At 40.3% G+C, this 17,756-nt stretch overlaps 2 protein-coding genes across 3 annotated transcripts; one reads left to right on the plus strand and one right to left on the minus strand.

The window, feature by feature from the left end:
* Positions 1–1,008: 1,008 nt before the first annotated feature.
* si:dkey-264d12.5 (paramyosin) lies at positions 1,009–9,304 on the plus strand. 2 transcript variants are annotated; one of them, XM_018700624.2, is made up of 18 exons: positions 1,009–1,181; positions 2,064–2,240; positions 2,337–2,445; positions 2,661–2,845; positions 3,098–3,202; positions 3,639–3,777; positions 4,122–4,172; positions 4,705–4,820; positions 6,097–6,198; positions 6,470–6,502; positions 6,620–6,717; positions 6,851–6,977; positions 7,220–7,314; positions 7,555–7,696; positions 8,131–8,267; positions 8,381–8,498; positions 8,855–8,916; positions 9,005–9,304. In XM_018700624.2, exons 1-18 carry the CDS (start codon positions 1,167–1,169, stop codon positions 9,225–9,227), a joined length of 2,034 nt encoding a protein of 677 aa, XP_018556140.1. In that variant the 5' UTR covers positions 1,009–1,166; the 3' UTR covers positions 9,228–9,304. The 2 variants fall into 2 exon arrangements, with proteins under 2 accessions (XP_018556140.1, XP_018556141.1); XM_018700625.2 differs by lacking the exon at positions 3,098–3,202.
* Positions 9,305–10,977: 1,673 nt separating this feature from the next.
* LOC108899900 (alpha-1,3-galactosyltransferase 2) lies at positions 10,978–17,621 on the minus strand. Its single transcript, XM_051078795.1, has 6 exons — positions 17,147–17,621; positions 15,693–15,792; positions 15,518–15,607; positions 15,019–15,114; positions 13,384–13,521; positions 10,978–13,270 (listed from the first exon to the last, which is right to left on the minus strand). The coding sequence occupies exons 2-6, from the start codon at positions 15,749–15,751 to the stop codon at positions 12,586–12,588; spliced, it is 1,068 nt and encodes a 355-aa protein (XP_050934752.1). The 5' UTR covers positions 15,752–15,792; positions 17,147–17,621; the 3' UTR covers positions 10,978–12,585.
* Between the last annotated feature and the right edge of the window lie 135 nt (positions 17,622–17,756).

Here is a 17,756-nt window from a genome sequence, read left to right on the forward strand (position 1 = left end):
ACTTTTGACTGTAAACGTGCAGGAAATCTCAGACCACCCAAGACACAACACACAAACTCAAACCCTCAGAAAGAGTAGAAACCTGTTACAAAAACACAAGGTCCCACGACAAAAGGGAATTTGTCTGTTTCACCAGTAAAAGTAAAAGCAGTGAAAACATAAAACAGTAAAAGTTGACACAACTTTTAGGAATCAAGTCACTCATTGTGGGGATATTTAATATTCGAACATCATCATATTGGTTGTACTTAGAGAGAAGTTTATTTGCACTCCATAACAATTTATGTTATTATTTGTATGATGAGCACCCTTTTTAAGCAAGTTACTGGCAGCTGCAGCAGCAATGGATGCCCATACCAAATTTATTTAATCAATCAACCAATAATCAGTGGAGCAAGAATTCAGAAACTTTACCACAGTAAAGTAACAAATACCATACAGTAAAACACTCCATTACAATTAAAGTCCAGTATTAAATGTGTCACTCATCTAAATATACTTAAGTGTTATTACAAAATGTACAACGCTTTGGATTTTACCGCCACATCATAGGTTTTGTATCTAAAATATTCCTTTTTAAAGTGACTGAAGAAACACAGGACTTGAGTAGAAGCACTTAGAGTCACATTACACTGGATTGAATTAAATATGAAATGGATTTCTACAGTCTCGTTTTTACTTAAGTTTACCAGTGAATTCGAACTATTCACCCTGTTAAAGTTACCTCATGACGCCTTCAGGGACTCGCGGACAGCCCGCGGTCTCAAGGAGAGCCCGTACTCGAAATAACAGAACTTCGCCACTTACTCAAACCACAGAAAGCGACATTTACAGCACATTCCTTCAGCACCAACCGACAGTGTGTTTTAACTGTCTGCCGCTGGTTTTAGTGCTAAAGTTTAGAGTATATTTTGATTCAATTCCAGAGTTTGTGGGAGTTGATTTAGTGCGTTTCTCTTTGTACCGTTATAACCGTTAACAACGGGGAAAAAAAAAAAAAGTACGTACTCTGTTACTCTGGCTCGCGTGTTTACGGTCTATCTCCATGACAGTGACAGTTGACTTTCGGTGCTCGGTGTCGGACTTTTTCGGTAAACGACAAAAAAATAAAAGGTAATGTGTGAGCGTGTCGCGGCCGAAAGTTGTTTCTGACCGCGGGGGGAAAAATGGATCGACCAGAGGTACAGAACATATTCTACTTTTACTTTCTTCGTTTAGCTTCACTTTTACTTCTGGGATGCGCTAAAAATGTGAAGTCTAACACCGTAAAACGTGTGATGAAATTAACAGTAATGAATCCTGTATCAAACACCATCACCAGCTTGTTCTGGCTCTTTACTAATGCTATGCTGTTTACACCGTTTTCTTGTTTGTTGTTTTTATAGCTGCACTGTTCTATCAAATGAAAATTACTGTATATAGGCTATTCAATACACATTTCACACTAAATTTAAAAATAAAGTTCTGTGGATTTCAGCGGGTCTGACTGCAGAGCATGTGTTTACAATGACTGAGGTTTAATGTGCATTCCTTACTAGATAAAGTCAAGTATTAGAGTGTCCTGTTCTGCGGTTTGTCCTTGTTTCAGACCATCACAGATGCACAACCATATTGGCACTGCCAGCTGTCTCCACAGACAGAAACAGCTGCTCTCCACAACCTGCAAACAACTTTAGCCACAGCCAAGAGAAGTGTTTATCTCTGGGTCAGAGTTTGGGGCACATTCTCAGATGAAGGTTATTTTTAGAGACAATTTTTAGATGGGACACAAAAACACTGTCACTCTCAGGAAAAGCCACAAGGCTGGGAGTCAGTTATCATCCACATCTGCCTCTGTGTTTTCACTCTGCAGCCTGTATCATCATTTCTCAGTGAACTAAAAGTTTCAGGACAAAATGTAAATATTTTCATCTTGTCATAAAGATTTTACAACAGGTAAAATGCACAAAATGTCCCAGACTTAGAAGAAAGATGGCTGAATTTCTCCTTAAACAATGCAGTCAGAGGGCGTAAACTCTTTCTAAGCCTGATCACGTCCACCATGTCACCTGTCCTGTCTATAGGAGGAGCTGGAGCAGATTGCCACATGGTTGACCAAGGAGGGACTTGCTCCTGACTCCCCTAAGGAGGCTCAGGTGTGTTTGCTATGGCGCGCCCTTCAGCGCACAAGAAGCTGCCTGAGCAGTGTGACCAGGGACCAGGAGGCGCAGCGCTCGCAACACCTGGCAGAGATGGCGGAGGTAAGTCACCACTGCAGAGTTACACAGTGACATCAGAAACTGTATGTACAAGGTCTGAGTCAGCAAAGGAGACATTTGATGTTGGTGTTGTGTAAGGTCCAGAAGTCCTTGGAGAAGATGGAACACAAAGATGTTTTGGCTCAGGAGATACGAGACGAGAACGACCAGCTCAAGCACCAGCTGCGGCAGATAATATCCATTCAAGGTGCACCACATCTTCATCTGCACTATTCCAATGCATATTTCCAAAACAGCTGTATGGCATTTGCTTAACGTAGATGCTTTTGTCTGTCAGTACAAGTAAAGCACAAGCAAAGCCTTTAGTGGGGTAAATTTACTTTAGAGCAAGATCACCAGATAACATAAGTGCCCAGAGCATTATAAATCCTTCTCCTTCCTCTCCTTTCTTTATTCCAACAGATGCTCAGATAAGCGAGGTGGCTAAAATGCTGTACCAGCAGGGTCTCACAGAATTGATTCACAGCAGCCCCAGCGAGCAGGTGGCGTACCTCCTGGCAGAGAGGGCCTCCCTGCTCGAGACGAGCGAGGATCCTGATGGCCCGCTGGGGGCGGAGACACAGGCCCTGAACAGCAACACAGAACAGGTTAGAGGAAGAATGTCCATTAATTTAAGTAACGGTTTAAAGGGAGAGAGATGGAAAAGATGGTCTGAGAGTGAGAGACATGGGTCATAGGTCACACTGTAGTTCCATTATATGCGACATGATATTTATTGGATGATTCCACCACAATTCAGCCAGATTCATGCTGCATATTCTGATAGGTTCTGTAGATATTTGCCGTTGTTCAAAGAGCATGCCTTTTATACAGTTTCCTCTGTGATTCTGTGACCAAAGGTTATTCCACAGTCTCCCCACAAGGGGGCGCCATGTCACAGCCAGAGCCCATGGAAGAGACTCTTTGGACTCCACAAAGCACAGAGCAAACATACTTTTATCCCTGTAAGTCATTTTATCCACAGTAATCTAACTGCAGTCCATTAAATATTAACAGATACTAAAAAAAGCTGCACTTACAGGTCGCTGCTCACTTGCGCGTACGAATGCAAGTTTCTTTTTGCATGTCGTCTGTTCAAAACTCCTGCTCATTAACTGCTGCCACCCCCCCACCCCCTTTTTTTGTTCCAGTGTTATTAAGCTCTGTTACCAGCACACACTAGGGAAGTTTGCATGGCGGAAGAAATTCAAGACAGTACACCACAGATGCATCTTGATCCCCTGCACTTCTCAAGGTCTCCTGCCTGCTCTGGCATGTATTTCTGAGCATTCCTGTGTCCTGTATCCTGTTCTCTCTCCCTCTCTCTCTGTCTCTCTGTCTCTCTCTCTCTCTCTCTGTCTCTCTCTGTCTCTCTGTCTGGCCGGGCATCTGACCGACCAGTCAAGCAGCATGGAGAGGAAGTGTTCCCGTTTGGAGCGGGATGTGGAGGAGGGCTGCCGCCGGCTGGCCATGGCCCACAGTGAGATCCGACGCCTGACTGATGAGCTGGAGTCTGCTCACTTGACCCAAAAAACTTATGGTGAGAGATGATAAACAACCACTGATGAATGCACTGTGTCAGTCTCTGAGATTTCTCATGGTGATAGTCTGGCATCACCGCTGTCGTTTCCTCTGTTTTCATTTATCATTAAATCAAGGTCGCTGCCACCGCTGCTGGAAAAGAAAACACTGAAAACTTTCAGCTGAATCTTTAATAAATATTTGTATATTACTAATGTTCAGAAGTTATTTTACTGTCATATGATACCCAGACAGACTCTGAACTAAAACTAAAGTTTCCACCAACTTCCACTGCTCTAGAGGAAACTTTGTGAAGAGTACTGTGCAAACATCTGCATTAATTCCCTGATCTGTGATTTTCAGAGCCAGAGCTGCAGGCAGCTCAGCAGGAGGTAGAAAAACTGAAGAAGTATGGTGAGATTTTTTTTTCATGTGTTGTCTTTATGTTTTTATTATCCAGTTGATATTGAGGGCAAAAGAGAGAAAAGAGCAGTTATAATCTCCAATCACCAGTGTACTACAAGGCTAGCACTCATGGACAAACACATTCAATTTATCTAGATACCCCTCCACTGCAGCTCTGCAAGGAACCGTGGTCTAGGGAAACACTAAGGGACACTAAAAGGACTTTAACTCTGGGTGGGGATACTCACTTGATTCAATTAACTCTCAGACTGTTGAGGCCCCGTTCTCTTCTCAGTTTATCCAAACCTCAAGTTTGGATAAACTGAGAAGAGAACGAGCACTGTGGATTCTGTTCCCTATCACTCCCACTGGAACCATATCAGCAAAACAGTGTACTTATCCTTTAAATCAAATGAAAAAAGGAAATTAAAACTGCCTTAATTGCTCTTAAATTCTAAGTGTTTGTGTTGGCATGATAACAGTGAAATCCTTTGACATGTATTATTTGTGATGATTGTATTATCTGACTCTACTTCAAAAGAAATGGTGGAAGTGCGAAAGGCCAAAGAGCTGAACGATCGCCTGGACCTTGAGATCAGAGCTTTGAGGAATAGGGTACGCTGTCTGGATGCTGAGAAGAGCTCTGTGCAGCAGATGGTGAGATATGATAACACTGTATTCAACTATTTGTTCTCTACAAATTTTTTTGCAGCAGATTGTATAGCACTAGTAAGAACCACACAGTTGACTTTGATTGTTGCAGGAGGCAGATATTTCAGTCAACCTTATTTCAGACCCAGGGTCCATAATAAAAGTGGAAATAAATGATACTTTTAGAGAGAGTTTGATCTTTATGCTGTGCAGCACATTTACAATTAAGCCTGAATTAAATGCATAGTTAAGAGCCCTTTTCTACAAGTCTCATTCAGGCAACGTTACCATTTCAGTATTCATAAAAGTGTAGTCAATAGTCTTAAAAAACAAAGCAGTGGACTGATAGTGATACTTTGTTCTGGCTAGCACAGTCTGTCTCTCCTGTTTACCAGAGCAATGGATGATTAACTGGAAATCATCATTGTCTGGTGAATCAAAACAGAAAAAATGCTAAATAAATCAACTGTGCAACAACATGTGTGTTTGTCTCAGGTTGTATCTCTGCAGGAGGAGGTGGAGCAGCTGGAGTCAGTCTTGCAGCAGCAGCAGCAGCAGGCTGAGCAGCAGCTTCTCACCAATCAGGCCACAGAGCCTGGTTGGTGAGAAGCTGCTACTTTTTTGCTTCCATTTTGTTGCTGTCATTCAGAATAGTAGCTCAGTATTTATAGCTACAGCTACAGTAACAGTCCCGTCTGTTTAAAGTCAAGTACTGATTGAAATTTAACTTAAAAAGTCTTAGTCTTCTTTTTATAACTATGCTATCAAAACACAATACAGTATATGCTGATATTAACTAGCATTAAAGGTTTTGAAATCAAGTTATGCCTGAATCAAGTTCATTATATTTAACTATCTTCTAAGATGCTTTATAAATGTGGAACACAACCTGCAGAAATTTAAAGGTGAAACTCACTGCTCAGACAGGATGCCTTTCAGAAAAAGAGGGAAATTTTGAGTACGTAAATGCTTTTCCAGCTGGATGTCTCACACAGCTGCAAAAACGAGGCACGGCTCTGACGGCCTTCATTTGACCTTTCTCGGAAACAAATGAACTGATCAAGTTCGACAAAACTACCATCAAACGTCTCTAAATTATTACTCCAAGTGGTGTGATAACAAACTCCTGCAGTAAGTCTGGGATGTCTACATCCAATATTTCAATATATCACCTATTGGAAGCTTTGGTGAATCAGTTAAACCTCTAAAATGCATTGTGAATGTGGACCCTGTGCTGTGACAGACATCTGGTAACTACACTGATCTGTGTGATGTTCCTCAGGTTGTATGTCTGCAGAGGGAGGTGGAGAGGCTTGAGTCAGCCCTGCAGGAGCAGCAGCAGCTCCAGGCTGTGCAGGTCCAGGCTGACCAGGAGCTTTTTAAAGTAAAGTCCCATTGTACAAAATCTTGATTAGAAAAAAGATTACACCTTTCATCAGCAGGAAAAACACTTACTATCAGTATCAAACATTGTGGTAACTCTGTGCATGGATGCCTCTGTGAAGAACATTAGTTTGTCACCAAACAGGAATGTAATCCTGAGCCAATCTCTTAGAGAATCTTATTCTCGTTAAACACAGTGTCAAACACATCAGTGACACTAAATGTAACTCAAGAAATGAAGCTGTAACACATGCCTCTTGTTGTGTTTCCAGTTCTGGGAAATTGAGCTGAATCAGAGCAATCAGGTACGCAGAGATTTACACAATAAGCTCGACGCTCAGACAAGATCAATAAATACATTAAAGACCAGTTCAGTAACAATGGCAGATTGAGACCCTCTTTGCTTTTTCTCATCCTCTCAGATACATCCCCCTAAGCAGCATCTGGATAATTCCCACAAAGATCCGGATGACCTTACAACTACCATCTGCACCAAAGAAAGCGATCTTCGGGATCCAAAGTAGGATATTCTACCTCTAAGCTTTTCAGTGCCTGTAAATACAGCATGTCGATGACAACTCTGAGTGATGCAGTACTATATAATTGGAGGTTTAACAGTATTTGCATATATGTGTGTGTGTGTCTGTTTGAAGGCCATGGAAGCACAAAGAGGTAGATTTACAGCACTGTGAAAACACTCACTGGCAATTGGAAGACTCCTTTACTCCCAAGGATAAACAGCTACAGACACAGCTGGACGAGGAAAATTCACCACATCAGGTAACTTCTTATATATTTGAATATGTTAGAAATATATCAGAACTATGTCTGGTTACATATTAACACTTTTTTTTGGCACAACTAAGGGCAGAAAGTAAGCAAGTAATCACCCATGCGTTAAACTCAAAGTAAAACTGTAAGCTGTAGATTAATTTAATTGTGGCTGAGTGTTTTGTGTAACAGACTGTACAAAGTCCACTGCTGATATTAAAATCTTTGACCACCTTTGTCCTGATTGTCAGGAGGCAGTCAGGACTCTGTTGTCGACCCAAGATGAGTGCGAGACACTCAAGAAGGAGATCTGTGAAACCCTGAAATGCCTTGACAAAGAGCGCAGGTAAAACAGGCCGGTAATGTTGCTGCCAGCTGAAAAACTCATCTCTCCAATATTCAAACTAATCAGAAACTGCAAAACACAATATTTTTTTAGACTTAATCAGCCGAAATATGGGTGAATGAGGAAACACCAAAGTCTTTTCATCTGGTATAGGTCACTGCAGCATAATTGTCCCTTCGTAGTAATAACAAGATCATGTATGCGATTAATTACATGATTTATATTTGTCCCTGTTTACAGTAAATACCACGAGGCAAAGGAAAAGCACAAGGCCAAACTGTGTCGGGCCAAACAGAGATTTGATGATGAAACTGCGTGGCGTGACGAGAAGATAAAAAGTCTAGAGCGAGAATTGTCCTTGTGTTCTCATTCATTAGCAAAGGTAAATCTGCAGCTTTGTCCCACTTCACACAACAGAAACCAGGATGTTCGAGACATTGAACATCCCAGATCACTGCATATTTACATATTCTCATGTTTTTAAAAATATATCTTGTTTTCAGTCATATTCATAATCATATCTAAGTATCCTGCTTTTAATTCACTTGAGGTATTTCAGGATCAATATTTAACCCCATCCATGTTGATACAAGTGTATATTTGCTCAGTGAGAAAAGAGTTAGTGCTTTTTTCTTTCTGTAACTGCAGTATGTTGATACTGATATTGACTCAGTGACCAAGATAACAGGCTTTCAAAGACGTCCAACTGCTAATGTGAACTTTACGTATTGACACTACTCTCGCCCTGCAGACTGTTCTCAACTACATGAGATGGTATGAAATTTTATTTGAATTTAAAATGTTCTTCTTTTCCAGGAGAAAGAGCTTGTCTTAAGTATCACTACAGAAAATGAGAAGCTACTCGTTGAGAGGACGAGGTTGTTAGAACAGCTAAATGAGGAGGAGCACAACAAGAAAGACAGTAACCTCACAGCTGCTTTGTCCAAATGCAGGTACTGAACTAACAGTCAATGCATGAGTCAACACATTATAGAGGAAGGAAATAACAAGTCATTTCAGTAATGTGTGTTCACTGACAAAGAAGAGGTGTTTGTTTTGATCTAAGGGTGGACTTTCTAGAGATGGAAAACAAGAAACTGGGAAACAAAATACTCCACATGTCCAATCAGCTAGCTGTCCTGGAGCGAACCCTGCAGAACCTGCAGTCACCTCACTTTGCTGAGGTACCGGGCCTCATCTTTACATACAGGCTGTGATCTTGAGTTGCTGTTGTTCATATTGTTGTAGTTTTTAGCTACTTTAGATCAATTGTTTTACCAACTAAGGGCACAACTACACATCTGTAGCCATACTAAGGTCTCTGTGAGACTGTAATATCTTAAGCATCCTCTGGGGGGGGCTCTAAAGTTATGATATCTCATCCTGGAAGAGATATAAGTCTTTATCAAATTTAATACATTTGTCAAGATATTTTACTCTAGACCAAAGTGTCTGACTGTCAAATACTGACTGATATTGAAAGATGTTTTATTCAGAAATTACACAGTATTTATCCAACAAAGATGTTTTGTTTTATCAGGAACTGAAGAAATTATACAATCCTCAGCAGATTTTTACACCTCTTTCTGCACAAACTTCAAGGTAGGTCTGATCTCAGTTCAGAATTTGATCAAACCAGTTTGTTTGGTAAAATAAAACACCACTAAATGTCTAACTTTGATGTCCCTAGGGCAATGATGCCAAAACCTTCTGAAATCCAGTCATTACTGCTTGATACTCAGAGCAGTCACACAGAGCAGACAGACGTGACTCCGCCCCCACATGGATTGATCGCTGCTGCCCTGTCTCGATCAGCAGAAATGGGGTACCTGAACCTGACCTCCACTCAGGGCCACTCAGACCATTCAGCTCCACCAGCCGCCCTCAGCAGCTCAGAAAGTTCATGTTCCTGAAATTTTCTTTCCACAACTTGGATATATTGTATAGAAACTATTTAATTTGTAAGAAAAATAAACAAATTCAAAATCAATTTCTGAACAGTCTCTCAACCTGGACCTTACCAGGTTTGTGACAATTTAGCAACAGTCCATTTTGAATAGTTGGGGTAGTTACAGTTGTACATGTTTTAATTCCAGATTCAGACGTAAAACTTGAGGCACGCATAAATCTTGCCTTTGAGTCAGTGAACACAACCCACACACAGCCAAACTGTCACAGTTTCTAACATGAGGTTTATCTTTGTACACTTTTACTCTTTTTACTCCTACTTCGTGTCTTCTCCTTCATAGGACCTAAAACAAGTTGTTTTGCACAGCACTCTGGGGCCAACTCAACTACAGTGTATGCTGATGTTTGTATGTAGTGTATACAGTCATTTGACCAGCTGGCCTCTTGTTTGTTCAACACACTTAATTCATCTGAAAGACATCTGAATAGATGGCTACTGCATCTCACCACCCTCCTATTATGAATTTGTTCTCGCAGGTAAATCACTTTAATGTTACAGCTGCTTGTCAGTGATAATCTTACACTTTACCTCTGTTTCAAACTATCATGCAAAAAAGAGAGTACAATTTATAAGAATTAACAAAGACTGGGATCTTAGAAATGCTCAAATATATTGACAACACTACTACACCACAACTTACAGAATCCATGACTTAATTATCTTATATTTAAACACACAGCAGCAGAAAAAAAATGACCTAGTCATTCTCAGTGTTGTTGCTTTACCAGATTCTCTGAAATTAGAGACGGGCCGTGCATTTCACACTTGTGTCAGGTGTCCTACCTGAATCAGCCCAACTCTTAATACCGTCATTATGATGTCACGGTCATAGAAACCATCGACAATATACAGGAAGTAGTTTAACAGAACTTTCCATCACAGACAGGCATGTCATGTAGCCTGAATAAATACCATTAATAAAGCAATGCTATAAAAACCCAATCAACACAGTTCAATAGTTCACAGTTCCAAACACTGCAGCCGCAGCACAACACACATCATCTCCAGCAGAAGCATCAATATTAACTAATAAAATGACAAAAACGTAAACAATGAAATATACTGTAGGCAAAATGCATTTACTCACCAGATCTGCTAATTTTTTGTAGACTAAAAAAAAAACTCTTTCTGCGTTAGCCTCCAGGGCGATAGAAGAAGACTTACTGTTGGAACTGAGACGCACAGATAACCTCCACAACAGAGTCACTGAACTCTTCCTCCTCCTTCAGCCACTGTGGGTTACAAAAAGACAGCTATTAAATCTATGCTAACATGTTTTTAGCTTGCACTAGTAGCTATAGACGCGGTTTGCTAGCTCTGACCTGTACGCTTTCTGACTATCCAATCAGATGACATGGAATTGCTGACGTCACGGCAGGCCTGCTAGATGGTCTCGCCAACTCGAAATCTGATTGGCTAAAGAATCCGCGCGGCAACAGTTTCATCGCCATTTTACAGGTGCTTGCCCTGTTGATTCTGAAGGCCTCCGGGCGGATTTCTGTTCCCTTGGAAACACGTAGCTGAAATCTGATTGGATAAAAGCTCTGAAATAAAGAGAATAGACCATTGGAAATAAGTTAACACATACAGTATTAATGGAAAATTGTTGTCTGGTCTCATCAACAACAACAGTGGGCAGAGTGATTAAAGTGTATGTTGAGAGCCTACAGTATTATTAATAGTCTTACAAGTGATAATGTTTACTTGTTTTCACTGAATTTAATTTTTGTTTTAATACCACAGTTTTCAGATACCTTTTCCTCTCCAGTACAAGGCATTTTGGTGTATTACACATGTATTTCCTTTTGAAATAGTCTAAAAATGTACATTTTATTGTCACATCTGTCAAATAATCATACTGTAAATCCTTTAAAAACTAAGACCAGTTTTGTCCTTTGCAGAAAAGCAGTCCATGCAGGTGTAAATGTGTCTCAACCTGCCAACAATGCAGCTTAATTAAAAGAATGCCACTCATACATCTGCTTAAAAAAAGTAAGATTAGAAAATACATTTCATGTGCACTCAAAATTATCAACATTATCAACATCAACACTTGATTTAAAGACCTCCTGAGAAAAAATGTGGTGTTTGGGACTGACCAACAACCTACAGGCAGTTTAGAGTCACCAATGAACCTATCCTGCATGTCTTTGGACTGTGGAAGAAGCCGGATTACCCAGAGGAAACCCACGCAGGCACAGGGAGAACATACAAACTCCACACATAAAAACCCCTTATAGTGAGCCCAGTTGAACCCATGATTAAAGTTTGGAAATTATAAATGGACACTATTAGAAAGAAGCTGTCAGCAAATTAACGAGAATCCCAAACACTGGACTGACATGCTGCTCAGTAGACGAGGCACTGTCGCAAGTGCAACTTTTCAATGTCAGTCAAGCTCTAATAATTTGACAGTGCAATCAACTGTAAATTGAACCTGAGATTTTACAGCTACACCACAAAACATGTTCTATTGTTCTGCAGAGTTAAAAGAAACAAATGTAGGAAATGACGGTGGAGCAGTTGGCCCCGAACCAGTGTTTCTCTGTCCGCAAACAACATGCCAAAAAGTTTTAAACCACTGTCTTCACAGACATTATGAAACTCTGCACATCTTGTCTTTGACGTCCAGCGTCTTGACTGTAGATGAGATAAATGTAGTTACATGTTGTGCCATGTAAACTAACAATCTTTTTAACTAAATTCTTTAATTTTCACAACTTGAAAGACACTATTTTCATGACTCACTGACATCCTGGACACCATATGTCTGTATGGAATGACATATTAATATGAGTTTGTTATCAGTACTGTGGTTACAGGTAGAAAGAACAGCATTTCTTTCCCTATTTCAGAAAGAGGCATGGGTTTATCATCATTAAATTGCAAATTCAGGGTAATTAAATATTGTCTTAAAAAAATGGGACTGACGCAGGTGTAAATGTAGCCTGAATCAATCAATACAAACAGTAAAACATTTCAAAAATAACATAACATACATAATCACAGATGAAATGCACAAACACACATTCGATTCTGGTCACAACTATATCAGTCACATTGTAAAAATATTTTACATAAAAATATGACGAGCTGCAGAATGAAAAACTATGCAAGTTGTTTGTTTACCACTGATGGGGAAGCAAAGGCAACATTTGCATAGATTTACCTGAGTCCTAATAAAGAAAATTCAGGCAGTCAGTGAGAGATTGTTGCTCCAGCAGGTAATCCACACTTGCAGGGGCAAATGAAAGAGTAGGAGAAGCTCTGGGCATAAGGTTTCTCAGAGAGTTGTCATGCCATTAGGATATGCGTAGTTTATTGTAGTTTTTTGGTGCCCACTGTAGTCGGATGATTCGTATGTCCCACCTGTGGCCAATACTGGTGTCCCAGCAGTACTCAGGGGAGAGCACCCTGCTTGGTTTGTGAAGCCAAAGGTACTTATTTAGATGACTCTCGTCGTGCCACAAAGCCTCCACATTGTTCCGTTTATCCTCCAAGATGCTCTGGTAGCAGGCGTCCGTCAAGGCTTTCACACTTTTCCAGGAACCTCCAAAGACAGCAGCGTGGTAGTAGAAATCCCCAGTTCCCATGTACGCTTTGGACTTGTGGTTGTGGTCGTAGGTGTACAGCTTCCTTGGGAGGTGGTAGTAGTAGGCATGGAGCAGGGCCACAGACTCACCCAGAGCCTCCGAGCCAAATCTCCCCCTGAACACCTGATCCACGTCGAAGCAGAAGACGTGCGTGCAGCAATGGCGAATATCTGACTCTATGACGTCCGATATGGCCTTCATTCGCATCATGGAGATGTCCTGCCACCTGGAGTGCCTCTCCACTCTGATCACCTTCAGGCTTCGCTGAGGAGCGAGCCTGATGTCTGGCACCCTCTCTGGCGCGTCTGTAAACACGTAGTAAGTCACCGGCAAACCCAACATAAAGTGCTTTTCTGATGAGTTCAGGAAGGTCTTGAGGTAAGCATCCAGGTACCTTTGATGGAAGTGGAGACAAGGGAAGTTTGATGCTTTGTTTTTACCACAGTCACAGTAAACACATTAAATAAAAATGACAGTTGGTGGGTGAGTACTGGCGTGAAAACAAACCTGCCAACAGCAAACACTGTTAGAGCCACAGAGGATCCTTCCTTCTTGTGCATCTGGTCATAATGATCGGGGTCAAACATCCCCTCCCAGATAATGGGAGCTCTCCAAAATGTGCACGTTTGCACGTCAGGTCTGGACCTGAAACAGGAGAAGACTATTTAAAGTTTCAACCAAATCGTATCAAGCAAATGACTGGTAGGAATTTTGCTGTCATGTCTGTTGAAGACTCTGTGCTAAAGAGATCAGAGGTGTTTCTTTGTCATTTGAGATTAAAGATGAATATAGACAGACTGGTGACTGTTTCATTAGATTTTTTTGGCTTTGACTTTGTAAACAGCTTCAAAATAATGTAATGTAATCAACTGTAAAAAAAAAAAAAAAAAAAAATGAGGAAGAAAAAATCCCTTTTCCTCCTGTAAAATGAAACTGTTGGTAACTTGATAATTTGGTAACCTGAACAAATAAAAACTTTACTTGTATGAGATCTAGGACAAAGCTGTTATATGTGTTGGTTGTGAGTCTTTAAGCTTCAGACATTTCAGGAAGTGATATTTGAGTTACAGAAGTGCAGCACCATTTACAGACGATTATAATTCCCCTTTTACTGGAATACTGCTAACGTCAATTTTAAAAAACTACAGTTGGTCCTGAATGTTGCAGCTACAATCCAAACTAAAACAAAGATGATGGTTCACATTACCTCTGCACTGCACTGGTTATCTGAGAAGATTTTAGAAAAGGTTTTAAAGTCCCTTTACTGGTTTATAAATCTTCAAAATGAAACTCTGCTAAGCAACAGCAGCCTCGAGTCCTGAGTTAATGTACAGAAAAGTGAGTAAAGTTCATGAGTATATTGCTCATGAACTTCGGTTCCTGGAGCAGGAAGTGCTGTCGCTGTAACAAAGCAAACTCTATTTAGAGTTAGTTGATTTTTCTGAGTTTTCGTGTTGTGAATGAAAGTGTCACAATCACACAGACTGCACAGAGGTCGCTCAGGCCGAAGGATCTCAGTAGTTGGTTCTCTGCCTCCTCAGATGTGCACTAACACCCCAGCAGGACCTCAACTGTCCACCAACATCCTATAATAAATCATACATATATAGTGCAAGAACAGGCATTCGGGGTGCGGAGTGGGAAGCAGAGATCATTCTCCCTACAAGTCAGTGTAGCATCAAAATGACTCTGAAGATGTTAGTTTAAGGTAAAATACTTACATAATGTTGCTTTGATCATCATTATGTAGGCTAGTTGTTTAGTCTGGTAAATTCTGTTTAGGCTTGGTTTTAAAACCAGCGACAAAAAGAGATTGTAACAGCAAAACAAAAAAATCTAAAAACTTTACTGTAAACTCTGTTGTCCTGCAGGAATGATGACTCAGTCTTTCCACTGTTTTGAATGGTCAGTAGTCAGACTGTAGACCGGTTAAAAGTGAGTCATCTTCGTGATACTGGAAACCTAAGTCAAACCCAAAGGTGACTGGATAACCCATTACTGATGCTTTATGGTACAGGTTTGACTTCAGTAAAGAGGAGATATACACAAGACCACCAAGACCACATATGGCAAATGAAAAAAACTTTCTCACGGTTTGCATGTATCTTGTGCAGCCAAAACGTAAAGTGTTAATGGTCTTACTTGAGGTCAAGACTGGCATCCACGCGGTTGTCCAGAATCAGCATCTCTCCACTTTCCAGAGAGCATTTGTCCATAGGTATGAGGCCTATTAACAGGCTAATGAAGAAAAAAAAATTACAATAAGGAACACCAAGCCAAAGGTAATGCAGTAATAAAGTCCTGCAGTAAATCCCATCCTCTTGTTCCAGATCATCTCACAGATGCTGGATCAGATTTTTATGTGGGGAGTTTGTAGGCAAGCTTTGTTGTGTTTCTCTGAGCAGTTTTTGTGGTATAATGTCATGACAGATTGGTGTAAATGGAGAGGGAAAAAAATGGAGACACCTCCATAAAAAAATACACCACCATAACCTGTATTCTCCAAAGATATTCATAAAGTTGAATACCACTATAAAAACGTTTTATCTCAAACGAAAACTTAATAAAATTAGGATTTATTGCAGGGCTGGGTGTTTTTGGCATCTCTAAACTTTAAATACATATTTGTGCTGGTACTCACTGGAAAGATGGAGAAATGAAGTAGAGAACACACAGTGCAACAGGAACGAAAAGCACACATTTCAAAACGCTCTTTATCTTCTGAACAAATCTGCAAGACAAGACACGTCAGATTTGACAGGAGACAATTAATCTTAACTCAGAAAGTTACACAAACCAAATGCTTGTGGCTATACCCCATTCTTAAAGGCAGCAGGTGTTTGACTTCAGCAGACTGAACTCTTGTTCCATGCATTAGGTGAAGGCAGCTGCAGAGTCACTGATACAATGACAACTGTGAGAAAAGAGAGGGAAGTGCTGTTGAAAATGACTCTGTTTACTCAGTTTCCTTTTCAGATTAACACGTGTAATTAGGGCTTATGTGTTTCTCCACAGAACAGTTGAAAACACTCAACACAAAATGGTCTACTCTTAATTTTGGCTGCAAAATCTAACATAGCACACAAAATGATAACATCTCTGTCAAATTAGGTGAAATATCACACGCAACAAGTTTATCAGAGCTTCCCAACATCGTGTACGTTCATCTCTGAATTTTAAAATAAAGTAGTAATTTAATTTGTCTGTCAAAAAGTAACTAATTTAAATCAGACCATAATCTCTTCAAAATCATACAAATAGCAGTGAGAATACAACATGTAATTTACACAGAGATATATGAAACAATCTAAGGCAACATTTCTTTAAATGAATGTGCTGAATAAGAGCTGTAAATCCTACATTCTTACATGGTATAATGATTATTGTGGCTGGACTTCACTGCATCAGATTCTGTTCTGTGTTAACCACAAAATTTGTTTTCATTCAAGACACTAAATATATTTAAATCACTTGTTAGTGTCATCATATCAAATAGATGCATATGCAACAAGACACTCAGTACATTGCAGCATTATGACTGCAGGACGCTGGATCTCTTTTTTTTTTCCTCCCCACCCTTTTCACATGTACTACGTTGTTGGTGAAATATTAAGCAATTATGTTGTAACACTGCTCTTGAATGTAACGATGTTACAGTTGGAAGAAATGCTTAAAATGCATTTTGCAATCTGTTGCAAACTCTTGTGATAATTTCACCAAAGCGATCGAAAAAAAACCCTGTGAATCAGAAACTGCTCAAAGAGTCAGGAAGAGTTTTAATAAGACCAGGCGTCTGATACACAGCCCTGTGTATAATGTAGCCTATTTCTATCATATATAGAGCGCTATTACTTTTGTATAGAATACCTCACTGTGTTTATTTCTATTCTATTTTATATTTTGAATTTCTGGCTATTTAAAAAATATATATTTTTATCTTGTGCTGTCAATCCTACAGCTGCTAAATAATCTTTCGATGTTCTATGTTTCAGATATTCTTATGAATCTCTGTTGCGAGAGATCAGTTTAAACACTTAAGTAAGCAGTGTTACTTTTACCGGAAGTAATGAAGATACCTAGTCTAACGTGTAGCATGCAAGAATCTGACCAAATCCTGCTCTTTCGTTACTGACAAAATTATCTTAATCGTCTCATGGATTTTAACTGAACAACTTTGATCCAAATTTCCAAGTAAAACAAGAACATGCTGACCATTAAACACGCTGCGCAATCTTAAAACTAACATTAAAAAAAAGTGTTGATAACCTACCTGAGAGTTGTTGTCACCACAATACATCCACAACTCGTGCCAAAAATATTCACGGTTCAATAAATAATCCTGAATTTTGCGTAAAGTGAATTCAGACAGAGAACATCGGCGCAGACAAATTGAGGTGTCGTCCTGTCCTCAGCTTTAAACAGACTAAAGAAAAGGGAGTGGCTCTTCTTAGCGTTTCCCAGGTAAATCGCTCAAGAGGGTTCTCCCTGCGCCGCCAGACGGTGATGGTGTTTTACTGGATCTGCAGGGGATGACCAGCTCCACCACACACACACACACATCCCAGGAGCACTTTCATCACCCCGCTGAGTGATGCTGATTCCTGAGCAGCAGCGCGGTCAGAGGAAAAGCCAAAATAGCGCAGGTGGGAAACGAATGGAACTCACAGACGCACGCAAATGTCTTAGTCATTCTGACACAGCCGCGAGCGCACGCCTCGTTAAATTAATCTAAGTGGCCCTGAAGCGGCGCGCGAGTGCACGAGCCAGAGAATCGACACACTTTCTTTTTCTTTTTTTTTTTTTTTTTGCATTATTCTCCTCCCTCAAGTCCGAGTCATTGTGGTGAAGACATTTGGTTTGGGGTTAAGACCCAGAAGAGC

The sequence above is a fragment of the Lates calcarifer genome, linkage group LG20, assembly GCF_001640805.2.
Source record: "Lates calcarifer isolate ASB-BC8 linkage group LG20, TLL_Latcal_v3, whole genome shotgun sequence".
Lineage (NCBI taxonomy): Eukaryota > Metazoa > Chordata > Actinopteri > Centropomidae > Lates > Lates calcarifer.

Coding starts and splice junctions, on each gene's coding strand:
- si:dkey-264d12.5 (XM_018700624.2), top strand. Junction 3,203..3,638: donor GCAAACATACTTTTATCCCT/GTAAGTCATTTT, acceptor CTGACCGACCAG/TCAAGCAGCATGGAGAGGAA. Junction 6,199..6,469: donor CTGACCAGGAGCTTTTTAAA/GTAAAGTCCCAT, acceptor TTGTGTTTCCAG/TTCTGGGAAATTGAGCTGAA.
- LOC108899900 (XM_051078795.1), bottom strand. CDS start 15,751: ATGCATGGAACAAGAGTTCAGTCTGCTGAAGTCAAACACCTGCTGCCT. Junction 15,115..15,517: donor TTCATTTCTCCATCTTTCCA/GTGAGTACCAGC, acceptor TTTCTTCATTAG/CCTGTTAATAGGCCTCATAC. Junction 13,271..13,383: donor ACAGTGTTTGCTGTTGGCAG/GTTTGTTTTCAC, acceptor CTTCCATCAAAG/GTACCTGGATGCTTACCTCA.